The 18,080-nt window shown below is 46.1% G+C and overlaps 2 protein-coding genes across 3 annotated transcripts in view; one reads left to right on the top strand and one right to left on the bottom strand.

The window, feature by feature from the left end:
* The first annotated feature begins 1,083 nt into the window (after positions 1 to 1,083).
* On the top strand, positions 1,084 to 10,315 carry wdr83 (WD repeat domain containing 83). Its single transcript, XM_043695141.1, has 8 exons — positions 1,084 to 1,253; positions 1,882 to 1,987; positions 5,980 to 6,028; positions 6,685 to 6,811; positions 6,968 to 7,035; positions 7,262 to 7,370; positions 8,674 to 8,788; positions 9,875 to 10,315. Exons 1-8 carry the CDS (start codon positions 1,084 to 1,086, stop codon positions 10,016 to 10,018), a joined length of 888 nt encoding a protein of 295 aa, XP_043551076.1. The 3' UTR covers positions 10,019 to 10,315.
* Positions 10,194 to 18,080, bottom strand: part of dhps (deoxyhypusine synthase) — a 14,339-nt gene continuing 6,452 nt past the window's right edge. The window contains exons 3-9 of one of the 2 annotated variants that reach the window (XM_043695069.1): positions 14,695 to 14,816; positions 13,838 to 13,934; positions 13,140 to 13,226; positions 12,389 to 12,494; positions 11,901 to 12,004; positions 11,675 to 11,800; positions 10,194 to 11,243 (exon numbers count right to left, since the gene is read on the bottom strand). In XM_043695069.1, coding sequence (XP_043551004.1) covers positions 11,148 to 11,243; positions 11,675 to 11,800; positions 11,901 to 12,004; positions 12,389 to 12,494; positions 13,140 to 13,226; positions 13,838 to 13,934; positions 14,695 to 14,816 — 738 coding nt within the window. In that variant the 3' untranslated portion in view covers positions 10,194 to 11,147. Of the gene's footprint in view, positions 11,244 to 11,674; positions 11,801 to 11,900; positions 12,005 to 12,388; positions 12,495 to 13,139; positions 13,227 to 13,837; positions 13,935 to 14,694; positions 14,817 to 18,080 lie in introns of those variants that run through there. The other variant, XM_043695070.1, reaches the window with a different exon arrangement.

An 18,080-nucleotide genomic window follows, 5' to 3' on the forward strand; every position in this document is an offset into this window, starting at 1 on the left:
GCATTAATTGTCCATCCCTAATTGCCCAGAGGGCAGTTAAGTGATAACCAGATTGCTGTGGGTCTGAAGTCACATTTAGGCCAGACAAGATAAGGATGGCAGTTTCCTTCTCTAAAGGACATTAGTGATCCAGATGGTCGCTGGCTGAAAGCATTAATTGTCCATCCCTAATTGCCCAGAGGGCAGTTAAGTGATAACCAGATTGCTGTGGGTCTGAAGTCACATTTAGGCCAGACAAGATAAGGATGGCAGTTTCCTTCTCTAAAGGACATTAGTGATCCAGATGGGTTTTTCCAACAATGAACAGATTTTTATTGAATTCAAATTCTACTGTCTGTCATGGCGGGATTCCAGCCTGGGTCCCTGGAACATTATCTGGGTCTCTGGATTTACAGTCCAACGATAATACCACTAGGCCATTGCCTCCTTTATTTGTAAGTGCTATGAGTATAGTGGTTGGGAGGTCATGTTGTGACTATACAGGACATTAGTTAGGTCATTTTTGGAATACTGCGTTCAATACTGGTCCAGGAAAGATGTTGTTAAACTTGAAAGGGTTCAAAAAAATGTACAAAGATCCTGCCAGGTTTGAGCTATAGGGAGAGGCTGAATAGGCTAGGTTTAATTTCCCTGGAGTGTTGGAGGCTGAGGGGCGACCTTATAGAGGCTTATAAAAGCATTGGGGGCATGTATAGGGTGAATAGCCAAGGTCCTTTTCTCAGGTTAGGGGAGTCCAAAACTAGAGGGCATAGGTTTAAGGTGAGAGGGGAAAGATTTAAAAGGGACCCAAGAAGCACAGGTTGGAGTGTTTTTAGAACAAACTGCCCGAGGAAGTGGTGGAGGCTGGTACAATTACAACATTTAAAAGGCATCTGTATGGATACACGATTAGGAAGGGTTTAGAGGGATATGTGCCAAATGCTGGAAAATGGGACTAGACTCATTGGGATATCTGGTCAGCATGGACGGGTTGGACCAAAGGGTCTGCTTCCATGCTGTACATCTCTATGACTCTATTTATAAAAATTATGTTCCACTTATGTGCCATGTATTTGGATGACATTTAGATCCAGTCTAGTGGGGATGCGATTCTCCACCGTTTACTTAGCTGTTGTCTGTGTTCTGTCTGTAGTGGATGGCAATTACTGTTTAACCTGTGGCAGTGACAAATCTCTAAAACTGTGGAATCCACATCGAGGAATCATCCTAAAGACCTACAGTGGCCATGGATATGAGGTTCTGGATGCTGCTGGGTAAGGCCAGATTGTCATACTACTGTACGCCTTTCCACTGACACCAAATCACATTTTCACTTCTGTGTTTTTAAATGCTTCCTGCTTGAAGTCAATGTGCATACTGCGTGAAGATTAGATTTACAGGCAATATAAAGATATACTGTTTGCACATTCCACGCCGTTCAGCATTTGTGAGTATCAGCAGTTGCAACATTCGCTTCGGGATGCTTTCCCTAGCATGGTGGCCCATTCCCACGTTGTCACCCTGTCCACCAGGTATTGACAGCATCTCAGTCCCGAGCCCCTATTTACCAAGAGGTACAGCTTCTACAGCAAGGCATTGACAAAGCTGTTGATGGACTGAATGGCCTTGTTTACTGAACTGGTTAATTTTCCGTACCATGAAATACTGGTTTACCTTTTTACATTTCTAATAGCTTTGATTTTGATGTGACCCCCCCCCCCCCATCCCCAGCCTGTGAATTCATGCTCTTTGCCTTCAGGGTCAGCTGGTCATCCACTCAATGACCTTTGCCCTTGTGTGGGATCTTGGTGGGGGGTGGAAGCATTGTGCTGAGGATTTTTGCATCTTCCTGCTATAGGTTCCCTTTCATTGACTCATACTCTGATTTCTCATCTCTCCCAGCTCCTGTGATAATAGCCAGATTTGCTCGTGTGGATCCGATAAAACTGTTGTCCTGTGGGACGTGGCTACAGGACAGCTGGTCCGGAAATTCCGGGGCCACAGAGGGGTAAGAAAGCTGTTTGGTAAATAATTGGAGCACTGGAAAATCTTGAGGTATCAACAATCCATGGTGTTCCCTGTTGGAAGTGGGATTGTGCTAGGGGCAGACACAGAAATGGGGGGACAGTCAACATACTGATCGTTTGCTCTCTCCTGCTACTGTGATCAGTCAATCTGCCTATAATCTTCACTCCTTCACCTTATATTGTTCCACCTGATTTGTGGCAAGTGTTTGCAGCTTGAGCTACTTGAGATATGAGTTGAGGAGCTGAAGTCTGAGTTTTGCTGCTCGTCGGATGCTGCCTGAATTGCTGTGCTCTTCCAGCACCACTGATCCAGAAGTTGCAGAGATAGTGCCCATCAGAGAGTGGGAAAGTAACCTGGATGTTTCTCCAGAGGGTGGTCACACCTTTAGATTAATTGGTTTGTGGTCAGGAATAGGAAGGGTGTGATTATAGGTGAGCCAGGTATGGGGTAGCTCATGAGGAGCCTTTGTCCCTGCAATTGTCCAACAGTTAAGAGAATGTGGACGGGAGTGGAACAGCAGGGAGGACGAGCAAACTGACCATGACAGCTTGGGAGTTGTTGGGGGGTGGAATAGGGACATAGTTGTGATAAAGGAAGTATATTCTGGATAGACACAGTTCTCCACAGCCTTGAGCTTGAGTCTCAAAAGCGGTGTTTCTGCCCAGTGCTGGGATAAAGGAGATCTCCTCAAACTGGACAGGAACTTGGAATGGGAGGGCAGGGATCCCATAGTACCAGTGACATTGATAGGACTGGAAACTAAGAACTCAAAACCACGTAAGGATTATCGCCTGAACCATGGCAATCAGGCTCACGGTAGATAAAATCATGGAATTAAATGTGTGGGGGGAGGAACGGTTTCAGTTCATGGGGCACTGGCAGCACTATTGTTTAGATAGGCCTCACTTAAACCATGTTGGGATCAGTGTCCGGGCAAATTGTGTAACTAGGGCTGGAGAGAGGCTTTAAACTGGTTAGAAGAGGGGAGGGTTCAGGAGACGAGGGGTGGGGAGCATGTGTACACTTAAAAGCAAAGTTATGGACCAGGCCAGACCCCAGCAAAATACTTTAAGAAGATAGCTCTGACCCTAACATTTTCTTATTTTTAAAGGCAGACATAAAGTGGATTTTCCGGGAGTGATGCAGCTGGTCAAACCACTCGGCTTTAGAGTCATAGAGATGTACAGCATGGAAACAGACCCTTCGGTCCAACCTGTTCATGCCGACCAGATATCCCAACCCAATCTAGTCCCACCTGCCAGCACCCGGCCCATACCCCTCCAAACCCTTCCTATTCTTATACCCATTTAAGCAAAACAGAATTTACTTAAACACTACAGTTGAAACGCAAACAAAAGAATTTAGAATAATTTAACTATTTGAAAACCCAACTGACTCAATACTGCAACTTAACAAAGGAGCTGTTCCAACTCCCACAAGCACACCCCTTGGCAAAAGATAAATTCAAACACAGGTTCTTACACAGAGAGAAGTCAGCCAGGGATCATCTACTGAAACTTGAAACCTTTTTCATTGCAGAAGCGTCTGACTGCCTGCTACAAGTAAAACCAAACTAGAAAAAACCTCAACTGGGAGAACTGGCCAGTGCCCTGCCATTGTCAGCACCACTGTTTCTACTACCTCTCGAAAACAAAAAACAAAAAATAACCTTGTTAAAGGAGTAGCATTGTCACAACAAAAAGAAGGTATAATTGTTGCACAATTATTTTAATAATGATGCCCAGAGTGGGACAGGAAGGAACAGAGTGTACAAGCACAAGAAAAATCAGCAATTAGGCCAAAGCTGGAAAAAAAATGGTAAAATGCAAAATCAATGGCTGTTTACTTAATTTCGAACAAAATAAATGAATTAGTGTCACAAATAGAGATTAATGATATATTCTTATAGCCATTGCAGAGACATGGTTAGAAGGAGGCCAAACGTGGGAACTAAATATTCAGGGGCAGATGACATTTCCAAAATACAGGCAGGAAGGGAAGGTGGTGGAGCAGTTTTGTTACTAAGAAATGGAACAAGTGCGATAGCAAGAAATGACCTTGAATCAGAAGATGTAAAATATCTAATGACAGTAAGATAAAATACGGAGGTAGACTTTGGGAGGGGTAGTTAATAAGCCACTAACAGTGGCTGTAAAGCAGATAACAGATCAGGAGTTATTGAAGACATGTGAAAAGGCAGTACACTAATCAGGGGTGATGTTAATATTAATGCAGATTGGGAAAATCACATTGGCATTGATAACCACAAGGAAGATTGGATAGTGGAGCAGATGATCCCTGGCTGACTTCTCTCTGTGTCAGAACCTGTGTTTGAATTTACCTTTTGCCAAGGGGGGGTGTGCTTATGGGAGTTGGAACAGCTCCTTTGTTAAGTTGTGGTATTGAGTCAGTTGGGTTTTCAAATAGTTAAATTATTCTAAACTCTTTTGTTTGCGTTTCAACTGTAGTGTTTAAGTAAATTCTGTTTTGCTTAAATGGGTATAAGAATAGGAAGGCTTTGGAGGGATATGGGCCGGGTGCTGGCAGGTGGGACTAGATTGGGTCAATCAACCAAATGGCTTAATACTGCTCCTATATTTTATGGTCTTAGGGAAACGAATAGGGCTAAAGTTTGGTATGTCTCCTGGACCTGATCAACTGCAACCTCAGATTTCAAACATAGCTACAGAGAGAGTGTGGTTTATTTGGTCGTAGTCCTCTAAGGATCCTTAGATTCTGGGAACGTCACAGAGATTGGAAAATTGCTAATATTAACATCCTTATTCAAAAAAGGAAGACAGTAAACAGATAATGATTGACTGGTTGGCTTATGACAGAATGATATAATAATAGAGCATTTAGAAATACATACCAAGATCAAACAGTCAGCATGGCTTCATGAAGTGAATACCGTGCCTGACAAATGTATTACAATTAATTGGGAAGTTAATAAGGAGGACAGGTAAAGGGGAACCAGTAGATATATTTGGGGATTGCCAACAGGTGTAAAAGCCCTTGTTATTGGGCATGGTATAGTAGCATGGTAAGAGGATTGGCTAAGTAATAGAAGGCAGTTGAGTTGGGATTGAGCATTTTCAAGGAAGGCATCCTTGTAAGAGGATTCGCTGTAACTAGTGGAGTACCACAGGGATCAGTGCTGGGGCCACAGTTATTTATAATATATATTAATGACTTGGATGAGGGAAATGGATGTACTCGCACCATATTTGCAGAAGACACAAAAATAGCCAAGTGGCGACGATGACAAGAGGTTTACAGGGAGGTACGGACATGTTAAGTGGATGGGCAAAAAAATATATAATTTGGAAAAATGTGAGGTGATGCATTTTGGCAGGAAGAATAGAAAAGCTGCACATTATTTAAAGAGGGATGGTTTGCAGAAAGCTGCAGCACAAAGGGATTTGGGAGTCCTTGTACATGAGTCACAAAAAGCTAGCATCCAAGTTCACTGATTAATAGGGAAGGCAAATGGAACACTAATATTTATTTCAAAGGGAATAGAGTACCAAGTCTTGTTAAAACTGTACAAGGCACTAGTTAGACCACAACTGGAAGACTGTGAGAAGTTTTATTATCTAAGGAAAGTTACACTGGCACTGGAGGCAGTGCAGAGAAAGTTCACTTAGTTGGTTCCAGGAATGGAGGGACTGTCTTAGGAGGAGAGGTTGAAAAGGTCAGGAACTGAGAGTTGGGCGGATAGGCAGAGAAGTGGAGTTGAGGATTGTCAGATTGGCCATGGTCTTATTGAATGGTGGAGCAGACTTGTTGGGTCAAATTGGCCTACCTGTGTCCCTACATCTTATGGTCTTGTAAACCTCTCTCTACATTTAGAATCCTCCTCAAAGCTGTTGAATGTCACCTTCACTCAGCTGTCTTCCTCTACTCTTGCTCACTGCCATCTTCCCAGCTCTCAGCCAAATACCAATTGTGATTTCTCTTTGTTTTAAACAGAAAGTAAACTGTGTTCAGTTCAATGAGGAATCGACAGTCATTGTTTCAGGTGAGTACAGGGTTCCCACTAAGATCCAGGCAGAGTGAATTTGCATTCTGTATCTAGCTTGTTGCAATCTATCGCAACACATCAGCAAGTTTCACAATCTAGGCTTGAAATTTGTGTGTGCTCTGGTTTCACATTGTCTGGTAATTAATATAATATAATATTGCATGTAGTGGGCAAATGGCTGCTGGCAGAGGTTAAAGGTCAGGAATCTGCAGGAAGGAGGTTGTAGGGATAGGGCACTGCCAAGTGTCAGTGGGCAGAGGGATGGACAGAGAGAAGAATGTTTAACCATTTTCAGCCCCGGGATTGCACGGTATAACTGCCAACAATGCTGATGTGTGTTTAGATGCTATTTTCTTACGTTGTCCAACTTGATGAAGTTAGATATTTGTGAGGAATCTTGACAGTACAGATTTGACCAGGAATTGGCCACTCTCTCCTTTCAGCCTATTGTATTATTTCAGTCTGATTCTTTTTGCGTAATTCACTGTTTAAGGTGGGTTAGCGTGCACTTTTCAACTAACCAGAGAATTGGAAGGCTCTGGGGAGAAAGCAGGAACAGAGAGTTGAGTTGGATGACCAGCCATAATTGTTTAGAACAGTGAAGCAGGCCGAATGGCCCACTCCTGATAATTTCTATGTTTCTATGTTTGCAGGTTCCATCGACACTTCGGTTCGGTGCTGGGATTGTCGCTCACGGACTTCAGAGCCTATTCAAATCCTGGATGAAGCAAAGGATGGGATTTCTAGTGTGAAAGTTTCAGACCATGAAATTCTGTCAGGGTGAGCGAACAGAAGAAACAAGGGCAGCATGACAAATAGAAACCCACTTGCAGATACACACACAGCAAACACCAGTGTATAAGAGAGTGCCTTTTTCTGAATATGCCACATATAACCTGATTTGCTGTGCAGCCTAACAGCTTCCTGTTGCTTTAGGTCTGTCGATGGGCGAATTCGGAGATACGACTTACGGATGGGACAACTTTTTGCAGATTTTATTGGAAGTAAGTGCTAAGTGAGAGGGGCCATATCAAATCTTTGAGATGGAAATATAGCACATCAGCTCAGACGAATAATCCAAGTTCTTGTTTATGTGTCTTAGACAGTCAGTTTAACTACAGTGTTATTGAGTATTATCATATGCTACAATGTGTTACAGTCAGTACCAAGACAGTAGATGTCCTTCCTACAGACAGACTGTCTTTCTATCTCTCTCTCTCTCTCTCTCAGGTCCAATAACGAGTGTGTGTTTCAGCAAAGATAGTCAGTGCACGTTGAGTTCGAGCCTGGACTCTACATTGCGCCTGTTAGATAAGGAGACTGGGGAGCTTCTTGGCGAGTAAGTGAAATTAGTCATATTCTGAGAAGGTTGAATCAAACATTAACTCTCCAGCCTCCTTTTCTTATTCCCCAACACCCACCCTCAGGGAGGGAGGGAGGGGTGGGCGGCTGCAAAGAACCAATTTCCACACTCTCCAAACCGAACCTGCAAATTGTAACTGTAATCAGTCACTTGAACCTGACCAGAAATTTAAATAGTCAAAAGGGAAGTTATTCACCGACTGAGGGGGAATGTTACCGTGGTGTTTTACAGAGGCCTCCCTGGGAAGGGGGGGGTGGAAATGTTACTGTGGTGTTGTACAGAGCCCTCCCTGGTTTTGGGGGGGTGGGGGGGGGGATGTTGGAGGAATGTTGCTGTGATGTTGTACACCCTATTATAATCTGGCTGTTTATTTCAGCCGGCCAGGACTGAGTGGAACTCGGAGTCCTCCTCCCATGGCAGTTGAGGGGCTGAATCCTCTCACCACTGACCCCTCACCTCCTTTCTTTCCCCAGGGGAGACATTACTGTACCTCAAGTACAACAGTGATCCTGCTAGACAGGGTCTCACAAGCTCAACAAAAAGATTATTAAAAACTACACAGATGGTCACATGAATATCAGATTAAAGAATTTTCTATCAAGGTTTATTTGGTTCTGTGCAGTGTTGAATTTTCAGTTTTGGGTGACTAACATTTTTCTCTTCCTGACTGATGTGTGCCCAGGTCATTAGCCCACCCACTCAAGACCCTGCCACTGCTCTCAGTGATTTTCTCAAAACGAAATTGTTCATTAGAAAGTGGAAATAAATCCGTTACAGAATTGAACGAGTTTCCATGTGGTGAGAAGAGCGGGAGACAACTCGTTGTGCTTGTTCGATCTCCATGGTCTGACTGAGCAAGATGTCTCCCCTTCTCCCTGTGCCACAGGATTTAGTCCCAAAAGATGTCTGCTCACCAGTGTTCATGGGACTGACTAGATTAGCTTATCTAGTGTGGATACAGGCCCTTCGGCCCAACCAGTCCACACCGACCCTCCGAAGAGTAACCCACCCAGACCCATTTCCCTCTGAGTAATGCACCTAACACTACGGGCAATTTAACATGGCCAATTCACCATCTTTGGATTGTGGGAGGAAACCAGAGCACCCGGAGGAAACCCACACAGTGCAAACTCCACACAGTCACCTGAGGCTGGAATCGAACCTGAGACCCTGGTGCTGTGAGGTAGCAGTGCCCTACTTCATAACCCAGTAGTAAGACAAGTGAATGAACTGAATGCACTGCCATACTCTGAGCTCAAGCTTCACTTTGTTTGAACAGGTATACAGGACACAGGAACACAGACTGCAAGCTGGATTGTTGCTTTAATGAATCTGACACACATGTAGTGAGTGGCTCGGAGGATGGGCTTGTGTACTTCTGGGATCTGATCGAGGTGAGCACATGCACCACATCTGAAGACTTCCCCTTGACAATGTCTGGTGCCAGCTCCCAGGGAGTCTGTGGCCGAGAGGGAAGGCTGAGAGGAGGTTGGAGAGGTGTTCAAATCAGTGAGGGGTCTGGATCGAGTGGATGGGGAGAAACTGTTCCCATTGGTGGAAGAAACACAGAAAATGCTGGAGAATTCACACCTGAAGAGGAGTTGTACTGAAGTTTCCACAAATACTGCTAGACCTGCTGAGTTTGTGCAGTATTTTGTGTTTGTTTCAAGTTTCCAGCAATCTGCAGAATTTTGTTGTTATCCTTTAGGTGTAAAGAACGAGAAACTGAATTCAGACTGAAGGTAACTGGCAAAAGAAGCAATGCTGACATATGATGAGAACTGGTGAAGATTTAGAATGTGATGCTGGTGACACTAGTGGAGGCAGGTTTAATCTAGGCAATGAATAGGAAATTGGATTATCTGAAAAGGAAGAAAGTGCAGAGTTATGGGAAAAAGGGGAATAGCACTTGGTGTATTGCTCATTCACGAGCCAGCAATGGCACACTGCGCTGTGATCATTCTATGGTTTAAGGAGTGATTCAGCTTAGATTACAGATACTGCCCAGTCTACACTCTCATAGAAGGAATAGTCATTGGTTGAAGTGCTGCAAATTGGCAGTTGATGGTGGCTCAGTGAATAGCAGTTTTACCAGAGTATGTTGCATTTCAGAGATTGGAGCAGCTAACTCAGACTGTCAGGACAGTGCCTTCATTCAGGGACGGCTGCACAGTCAGAGCTCCTGACTCTGGGACTTGACAGTAAATGAGGCTATGTCTACTCTCTGTGGGGAGTGTTACTGATCCAAAACCACTATTTCAAGGAGACACAGGGGAATTCCAAAACATATCCCTTATGTAGCATCACTAACAGCTTACCTTGTAATTGCAGTGCTGTCTGTGCAATCTTGCCGTGCAGACTGTTGGTTTCTAACAATACAAGGCAGAACTGTATAAAAGTAAGGGTTTTGGGGTGTGACAGAGTGGGAAAGGTGCACAAATACAAGTTTTGTTTGATATATTGTGATGTCTTGGTTGCAGGGATCCTGCACTCTCACTCTGCCTGTTGGGAAGGGTGTGGTGCAGTCACTGAGCTACCATCCCACCCAGTGCTGTTTACTGACTGCCACTGAGGATACTGTCCAGCTCTGGGGAGATGACAGTGAAGAGGCAACCCCATCGTGACCATCACTAGAACAGGACCAGCTGCTCCATGTATTACCGAGAACCACGGGACCTTTACACAGCTCTCTGAGTCTCGCTCAAAACAATAACAGCAGAGGCTGGTGAACAAGGCAGAAATTCTCAACCAAGGGAATGGTCAAGTTAATGTCTTTAAGTACTCATCCAGCACTGAGAATTGACTGGCAACATAACTTTATTTTGTTGTGAATAACATTATTCTGTTGAAAGTGGCTGAGGTTCACATTTGTATTTATAACATCAGGTTTCCAAGTGAATAAAAACAGAGACTCAAAACCACTGATGTTTTATAATCGGGGAAAACAATCAGAAACTTTGACTAACTGATTTTTTTCATATGCAGGAAGCAGCAGCCTCAGCTTCAAGTAAATGACCAATTCAGCAAATTCACCTGATCTACAGATTTACCTAACCAGCTGTCTGAGATGTTCAGTCAGGGGGAGGGGACAGTGTTTTTGGACTGGTCCTGACAGCAGATTCCTGCTTGTCATCTCCCACCCCATGCACAGTGTGCCAGTGTAGAATCATGGATTGTTCACTGTCAGGTGAGCGCACAGCATGCTGGTGTATTAGCACTAGGACATACCACAGATCAAACTCCTCTGGCACGGTCTACACTCAGGATGCAAGTTAAACCAAACTCCGAACCTGTTCATCCCAGAAATTTCCTGAATCAATTTTACTGAAGTCCTCTGGGTATCACTGGTCCTGTGTCCTTGATCTTATCTCCCTCACCTCCACCATCCCACCTCTCTTTCTGGTTAAGCTAAAAAGAGACAAAACATCTCTGCTTCATCCACACCAGTTTCAAAGCAAACATTCACCTTTCCAAGTCGTTCAGCTCTTAATGTGTATTAGATCAGAAGCCAATCTTTGGTGTTCACACATGACCCTCCCCCCGACTTCCATCTTTCCTTCCCAACTTTCGCACTAATGGCCCTCTACTCTCAGCTGTAGTCCACAAATCCCACACATAATTTGCTGTACAGAGCTGAAGCTAAGGCAGTTGAGATTCACAATATGTTCTCAAGGGAGCAGCATTCCAGGACTCATCAGGGTTATTCAGGGAGAGGAGGCCAGGGGCTGGAGCACCGCGACTGTAGACCAGGGCCTAAAGCAGCTTTGACTGAGGTGAAAGTGCATCAAAGTTCCGAGCAAATGTTTCAGCCACGAGCAGAGGGAAGACAAGAGTGGCATCTGCACACACCTGTGGGAGAGAGGGAGGCAACAGAATTAACTCACAACGATCCCTTTGTAACAGCCCCTTCCCTGCCAGCACCCTTCTCATCAGACCAGCCTTAAAAGTGTCCCCTGCCCCTGGCACAGCAGCTGTCTGCAACAGTGAATGGGAAGTACAGTGTACATCCTGTTGCCCTGACAGTGTACACAGTCAATGCCGTGAGATACAGTTTTTCTCCAGTTGGGCAAACAGCGTGACTGAGTGAGGGTTATGTGGAGGGACATTAACTCATTGTTGTGCAGCATGACTTGAATCTTAGCAATATCAGGTAGCCTCTGTATTTAGCAGGTGGTCCTGACAGCAATCGTGCAGCAGGAGGTGGAGGTGGGGGGGGGGGGGGTGCACGGTTTTCTCCAGCTGCTGTTTGTGTTACCCACCAAGGAGCAAGAGAAACTTACTTTCACCGGTTTGGCATCCACCCGGATTTTACCCCAAGACACCGCTTCATCTGGTCTAGCTCCAGAATCTGAGCCATCAAATTCCTGACCTGTGTTCACGTAGACGGAATAGTCTGCTCCGTTCCTCTGTTTGTGGGGAGGGAACAAGAAAGGAATTAGGATGAGGGGAAGAGGAAAAGGATTGGGCCCAGTAGAAGTGGCGATGGTTTCTGTGGAGATTACTGACCATGAGGTTGGCGTTGGCAATGTGATGTTTGACCATACCACCTCCCAGAATGACCATTCCAGTTCTCTTGGCGTACACTGCCTGGTCGTTGATCCTGCGGATGTCTGCACCGACAGGAAAGGAAAGGAAACAAGTAATATCATTGACTGCACCCAACAAGGTCCCTCTCCCTACTGCTTTCAAGCATGGACCACAACCAGTTCCTGCCTCTGGTGCCAAATGTGCAGCCCTCCCCCCCACATTGAGTACCATTCCCAACCCCCAACACAGTCCCCGGTTACTTCCCCAAACACAGAAGACCGTCACCATGCACAGACTGCCTTTCTCCACCCCCTGCACCATCCAAACATGGTTCCCTTCACGCTCTGTCTCACAACATAAAGCCAGTTCTCCCTCCCACAGTCAGCCTGGCCCCAAAGCACAGAACACAACCTCAACCTCTACTCCCACACCTGAAGGAGGGTTACAGGGAGTGTCTCCCCACTCACCTTCCACGATATCGAGCACTAAGCCAGGATTCTTGTATGAATGGAAATACATCATGTCCCCAATCGAGCCGTCAGTCAGAGCTGGACTAAAGACCGGAATGTTATTCTGTAACAAGAACCAGCAGGGAATACAGGCATTGTTCAGGATGGCATCGTGATCAGCATGGGTATGGTGGCCCGAAGGACCTGGCCCTGTGCTGGATTGTTTCATGTTCTAACACCAAGAGAAGTAAGACAGGAGACATTTCCCAAGATACAGACATGCACCCGCCCAGGCATGGACACGCATCCCCCCACCCAGGCACGGACACGCACCGCACACCTCCCCAGGCACGGACAAATCAGGGAATTCTGACCTTTCCAGTCTAACAGCCTGCCAACACAAAGTGGGTTTTTCTCTACACTTAGGGGAGCTAAGCCCATGCCTAAGGATGATGCTTGCAAGGTGTAACATGATGAGAAAGAGATGAGATCAAAGACAGATTCTTGGGAGACTCCAGAAACAACAAAGTTAGGAAAGGAAGCTACAGCAGGATATGAAAGACAGGAATGTAGTGCAAACTATTCCAAGAATCTGGCCAATGGAAATGCTTGTGGACAACTGGATCAAAAATAGCAGGGAAGATAATGCCTCTGGATCACTGTGACTTGAGTTAGACTTTTTGACTGTTTACGTCAGGGGGAGAAATCTAATCAGTAGAGACTGGAAAGAATTTGGAAGGGAGTGTGAGAAATGGACTGAATACTGCACCTTGGAAGTCCAATAATAAACTGACTCTGGATTATCAATCTCCTTCCCAAGGCGAGCAATCACCTTTGATGGAGTCCATTTCATCCCCTATAACAAGAGAGAGAATACAACCACTTCATTCCAAACTGTAAAGGCCAGTACATTACAACAGGGCAAGTAAATAAACCAAGGCAATTCACAGCCACTCATATTACAAGCTCCAACATGGTACGATGCTTTAACAAGAGGCATTCAACCCTTCACTACCACTCCCATGAACTCAGACCCTGTATCTGTATCTCAACTTTATTTCATTTCCTGTGTTCCACATTGTGGATACCTGTAGCCAACAAAAAATGATCAGTCTTGAAAATGTCAGTCCCTTTCCTGGTATCTCTGGGCCTTTGAGGTAAAAAGTTCCGGACCTACTCCAGCCTTTGGGTAGCAATGTGCTCCCCAGTTTGACTTGACACAGACTTGCTCTCGTGATAGTTTTTCCCCTTTATTCTGGACTGCTCTACCATTGGAAAGAGTTTCTCTCCATCCCACCCAATCAGAAACTGCTTAGTCAGATCACTCCTTTTTCTTCAAAACTCCCAAGGAATACAGAATAGGTCTGTCCCTCATCACTGACCTGTTTACAGCCAGATTACAGCATGCACCCCCTGGAGGTTTCAGTCCAGCTGCAGATCGAACTGTAGGATAAAAGATTTTCTCACCTGCTCATTCTGTTCTCGGACCAGCTGATCCAGAATGGGCATCACCCAGTCCTCGAATTTGCAGTAGTTTTCATTTGGAACCAGTAGATTTCCAATTCTGTTAAGTAATTACAAATAACTTACATCCAAAGTCAGAAGGAAACAGCTGTCTCAGGAATGAGAAGAGAGGCACTGGGTTAGGCTGCAGTGTTTCAACTTTGGAAGTTGGGCTGACCAAACCAAAGAGTTATAAACTTTTATTGAAGTTTCTCCAAAAGCCCAGTCCCTGATGGTACTGATGTTGATGGTGCAGCTTCCACGGGCACTAGGCTTTCTCCATCACCTTGTGCCGAGGGAACTTGATGCCACGCCAACCTTGCAAAATGAGATACTGGTCTACAATCAGGTAGCACCCTGGGCTGAGCCAGTTTCAGAAACGGACAGCTAACCAGATTATCGCAGTATCCAACTGGCAAAGCATCCCAAGAGAAGAGCGAAGAGACCTCCAGGATTTGCAGGGCTGAGGTGAGAACACAAGAGTTTCCATGTCAGCTTTCTCCAGGAGCGAGATGACAATGAAGCTGAACTTTGCTCACTGAATGTAACAGCTGGGTGTGTGACTAGATGCTGACTGAAACACTGGTGCCAGTTCCTGATGACAAACACAGTAGCCCAGACAACATGCAATGAGATTCTGCCAGAGAGAGGCTAAAGGAGAGGATTAAAGCTCTGAGACATTTGGCATCTGTGCAGTCAGTCAGTGTACTGTGATATGAAACCTGCCTTCCCGACATGACTCCCTGAGCCGGAGATTTCCTAATCCATTTTCAGAATTGCTGCTTTCACAAACAGCTGCCTTGTCCCAGGCTGGATACTACCTGTTTATGCCATTGGCACGAAGCTCCTTCCCCTCCAGACTGAAATCCCCCAGAAACGTGGGACAAAGACACTTCATGAGATCCTCCTCAACACCTCCTGCTGTAGTCACCACACAATCAACCTGCAAAGAAGGTGACAGTGAGGGAAATAAGGTGGAGCCATAGGACACTGGAAAACAGAATTAACAAGCTAGTCCACCCCTTCAAACACGGTAAATCAAGGCTCTCAAAAGATCATCACTCAACAAATGACCTTGACAGTAATTCTGGTCCTGACCAAAATTCAATGGGTTTGCCCCTGAGAAACTGGGAACTTGCATGGGTGTAGATTTGTATACCTATGTATTTGGGTGTGGGTGGATGTGTATGTGCACACCTGTGTATGTGGGCGAGTTAGTATGTGCGTGTGTACCTGTGTATTTGAGTGAGAGTATGTGTGTACACCTGTGTATTTGAGTGTGTGAGTGAGTGTGTACACCTGTGTATTTGAGTGTGAGTGAGTATGTGTGTGTACCTGTATATTTGGGCATTAGTGAGTATGTGCGCACGGACCTGTGCATTTGTGTGACAGTATGTGTGTGTCCATGTATTTGGCTGTGTGTGTGTGTAATGATGTATTTCAGTGTCAGTGTGTGAGTGTACCTGTGTATTTGGGTGTATGTATGTGAGTACCTGTGTATTTGGGTGTGTGAAAGAGAGTGTGTGTAATTGTGTATTTCGGTGTAGTATGTGTGTACCTCTGCATTTGAGTGAGAGTATGTGTGTGTACCTGTGAATTTGAGTGACTAATTGTGTGATTGTGTGTGTACGTACGTATTTAAGAGTGTGTGTGCGTGTGTCTGTGTGTACCGGAGTATTTAAGTGTCAGTGAGCGTGTGCATGAAATTGTGTATTTGGGTGTGAGTGTGTGCATGTACCTGTGTATTTGGGTGTGTGTACCTGTGCACTTGGGTGTGAGTGAGTATGTATGTGTTCCTGTGTATTTGTGTGAGTACGTTTATCTATACCTGAGCACTTGAGTATATACGTGTGTACCTGTCTATTTGAGTATGAGTATGTGTACCTGTGAATTTGACTGTGTGTGTGTACCCGTGTATTTAAGTGTGAGTGTGTGTACCTGAGTATTTGGGTGTGAGTGACTATGTGTATGTGTGTATACCTGTGTATTTGGGTGTATGCGAGAGTTTGTGTACAATGTGGGTGTTTATAACACAGAGTTTGACAGAATTGTAACAGCTCATGTCAGTAATGAGCTGATTGGTCAGGTTTGATACGCGGACTGAGATCCCAGAGAAATGCTAGGTCCATTGTACATCCAACAAGACGCAGATTTCCTGCATAATACTGCTGGCTGCTCCTCAACACTCTCAGTGATCACTGTGTGACAGCCGAACAAATTCCTAATCTCACTGACAGCATCACCCAGGACATTACGAGCGACACAAAATCTTCCCTTAGTAACCAGGTCAACATGGTGAATGACAAAATCAATTAAATGATCAGTGGGTATAGGTCAGACTGTCCTGCGTTATCGATGTGCGTCAGACAGTCCCGCGTTATCGATGTGGGTCAGACTCTCCCGCGTTATTGATGTGCGTCAGACAGTCCCGCGTTATCGATGTGGGTCAGACTCTCCCGCGTTATCGATGTGCGTCAGACAGTCCCGCGTTATCGATGTGGGTCAGACAGTCCCGCATTATCGATGTGGGTCAGACTCTCCTGTGTTATTGATGTGGGTCAGACAGTCCCGCGTTATCGATGTGGGTCAGACTGTCCCGTGTTATCGATGTGGGTCAGACAGTCCCGCGTTATCGATGTGGGTCAGACAGTCCCACGTTATCGATGTGGGTCAGACAGTCCCGTGTTATCGATGTGGGTCATTCAGTCCCGCGTTAGCGATGTGGGTCAGACAGTCCCGCGTTAGCGATGTGGGTCAGTCCCGCGTTAGCAATGTGGGTCAGACAGTCCCGCGTTAGCGATGTGGGTCAGACAGTCCTGTGTTATCGATGTGGGTCAGGCAGTTCCGCGTTATCGATGTGGGTCAGACAGTCCCGCGTTAGCGGTGTGGGTCAGACAGTCCCGCGTCATTGATGAGAGTCAGACACTCCCGCGTTATCGATGTGAGTCAGACAGTCCCGCATTATCGATGTGGATCACAGTCCCGCGTTATCGATGTAGGTCATTCAGTCCCGCGTTAGCGATGTGGGTCAGACAGTCCCGCGTTAGCGATGTGGGTCAGACAGTCCCGCGTTAGCGATGTGGGTCAGACAGTCCCGCGTTAGCGATGTGGGTCAGACAATCCCGTGTTATCAATGTGGGTTATTCAGTCCCACGTTATCGATGTGGGTCAGACAGTACCGCGTCATTGATGTGAGTCAGACAGTCCCGCGTTATCGATGTGGATCACAGTCCCGCGTTATCGATGTGGATCACAGTCCGGCGTTATCAATGTATGTCATTCAGTCCCGTGTTAGCGATGTGGGTCAGACAGTCCCGCGTTATCGATGTGGGTCAGACAGTCCCGCGTTATCGATGTGGGTCAGACAGTCCCGCATTATCAATGTGGGTTATTCAGTCCCACGTTATCGATGTGGGTCAGACAGTCCCGCGTTATCGATGTGGGTCATTCAGTCCCACGTTATCGATGTGGGTCAGACAGTCCCGCGTTATCGATGTGGGTCAGACAGTCCCGCGTTATCGATGTGGGTCAGACAGTCCCGCGTTAGCGATGTGGGTCAGACAGTCCCGCGTTAGCAATGTGGGTCAGAGAGTCCCGCGTTAGCAATGTGGGTCAGAGAGTCCCGCGTCATTGATGTGAGTAAGACAGTCCCGCGTTATCGATGTGGATCACAGTCCCGCGTTATCGATGTGGATCACAGTCCGGCGTTATCAATGTATGTCATTCAGTCCCGCGTTAGCGATGTGGGTCAGACAGTCCTGTGTTATCGATGTGGGTCAGGCAGTCCCGCGTTATCGATGTGGGTCAGACAGTCCCGCGTTAGCGATGTGGGTCAGACAGTCCCGCGTCATTGATGTGAGTCAGACAGTCCCGCGTCATTGATGTGAGTCAGACAGTCCCGCGTTATCGATGTGAGTCAGACAGTCCCGCGTTATCGATGTGGATCACAGTCCCGCGTTATCGATGTAGGTCATTCAGTCCCGCGTTAGCGATGTGGGTCATTCAGTCCCACGTTATCGATGTGGGTCAGACAGTCCCGCGTTATCGATGTGGGTCATTCAGTCCCACGTTATCGATGTGGGTAAGACAGTCCCGCGTTATCGATGTGGGTCAGACAGTCCCGCGTTAGCGATGTGGGTCAGACAGTCCCGCGTTATCGATGTGGGTCAGACAGTCCCGCGTTAGCGATGTGGGTCAGATAGTCCCG

This window comes from Chiloscyllium plagiosum, chromosome 8, assembly GCF_004010195.1.
Source record: "Chiloscyllium plagiosum isolate BGI_BamShark_2017 chromosome 8, ASM401019v2, whole genome shotgun sequence".
NCBI classification, from domain to species: domain Eukaryota; kingdom Metazoa; phylum Chordata; class Chondrichthyes; order Orectolobiformes; family Hemiscylliidae; genus Chiloscyllium; species Chiloscyllium plagiosum.

Coding starts and splice junctions, on each gene's coding strand:
- wdr83 (XM_043695141.1), top strand. CDS start 1,084: ATGCGATTCTCCACCGTTTACTTAGCTGTTGTCTGTGTTCTGTCTGTA. Junction 1,254..1,881: donor GAGGTTCTGGATGCTGCTGG/GTAAGGCCAGAT, acceptor CATCTCTCCCAG/CTCCTGTGATAATAGCCAGA. Junction 6,029..6,684: donor ATCGACAGTCATTGTTTCAG/GTGAGTACAGGG, acceptor CTATGTTTGCAG/GTTCCATCGACACTTCGGTT.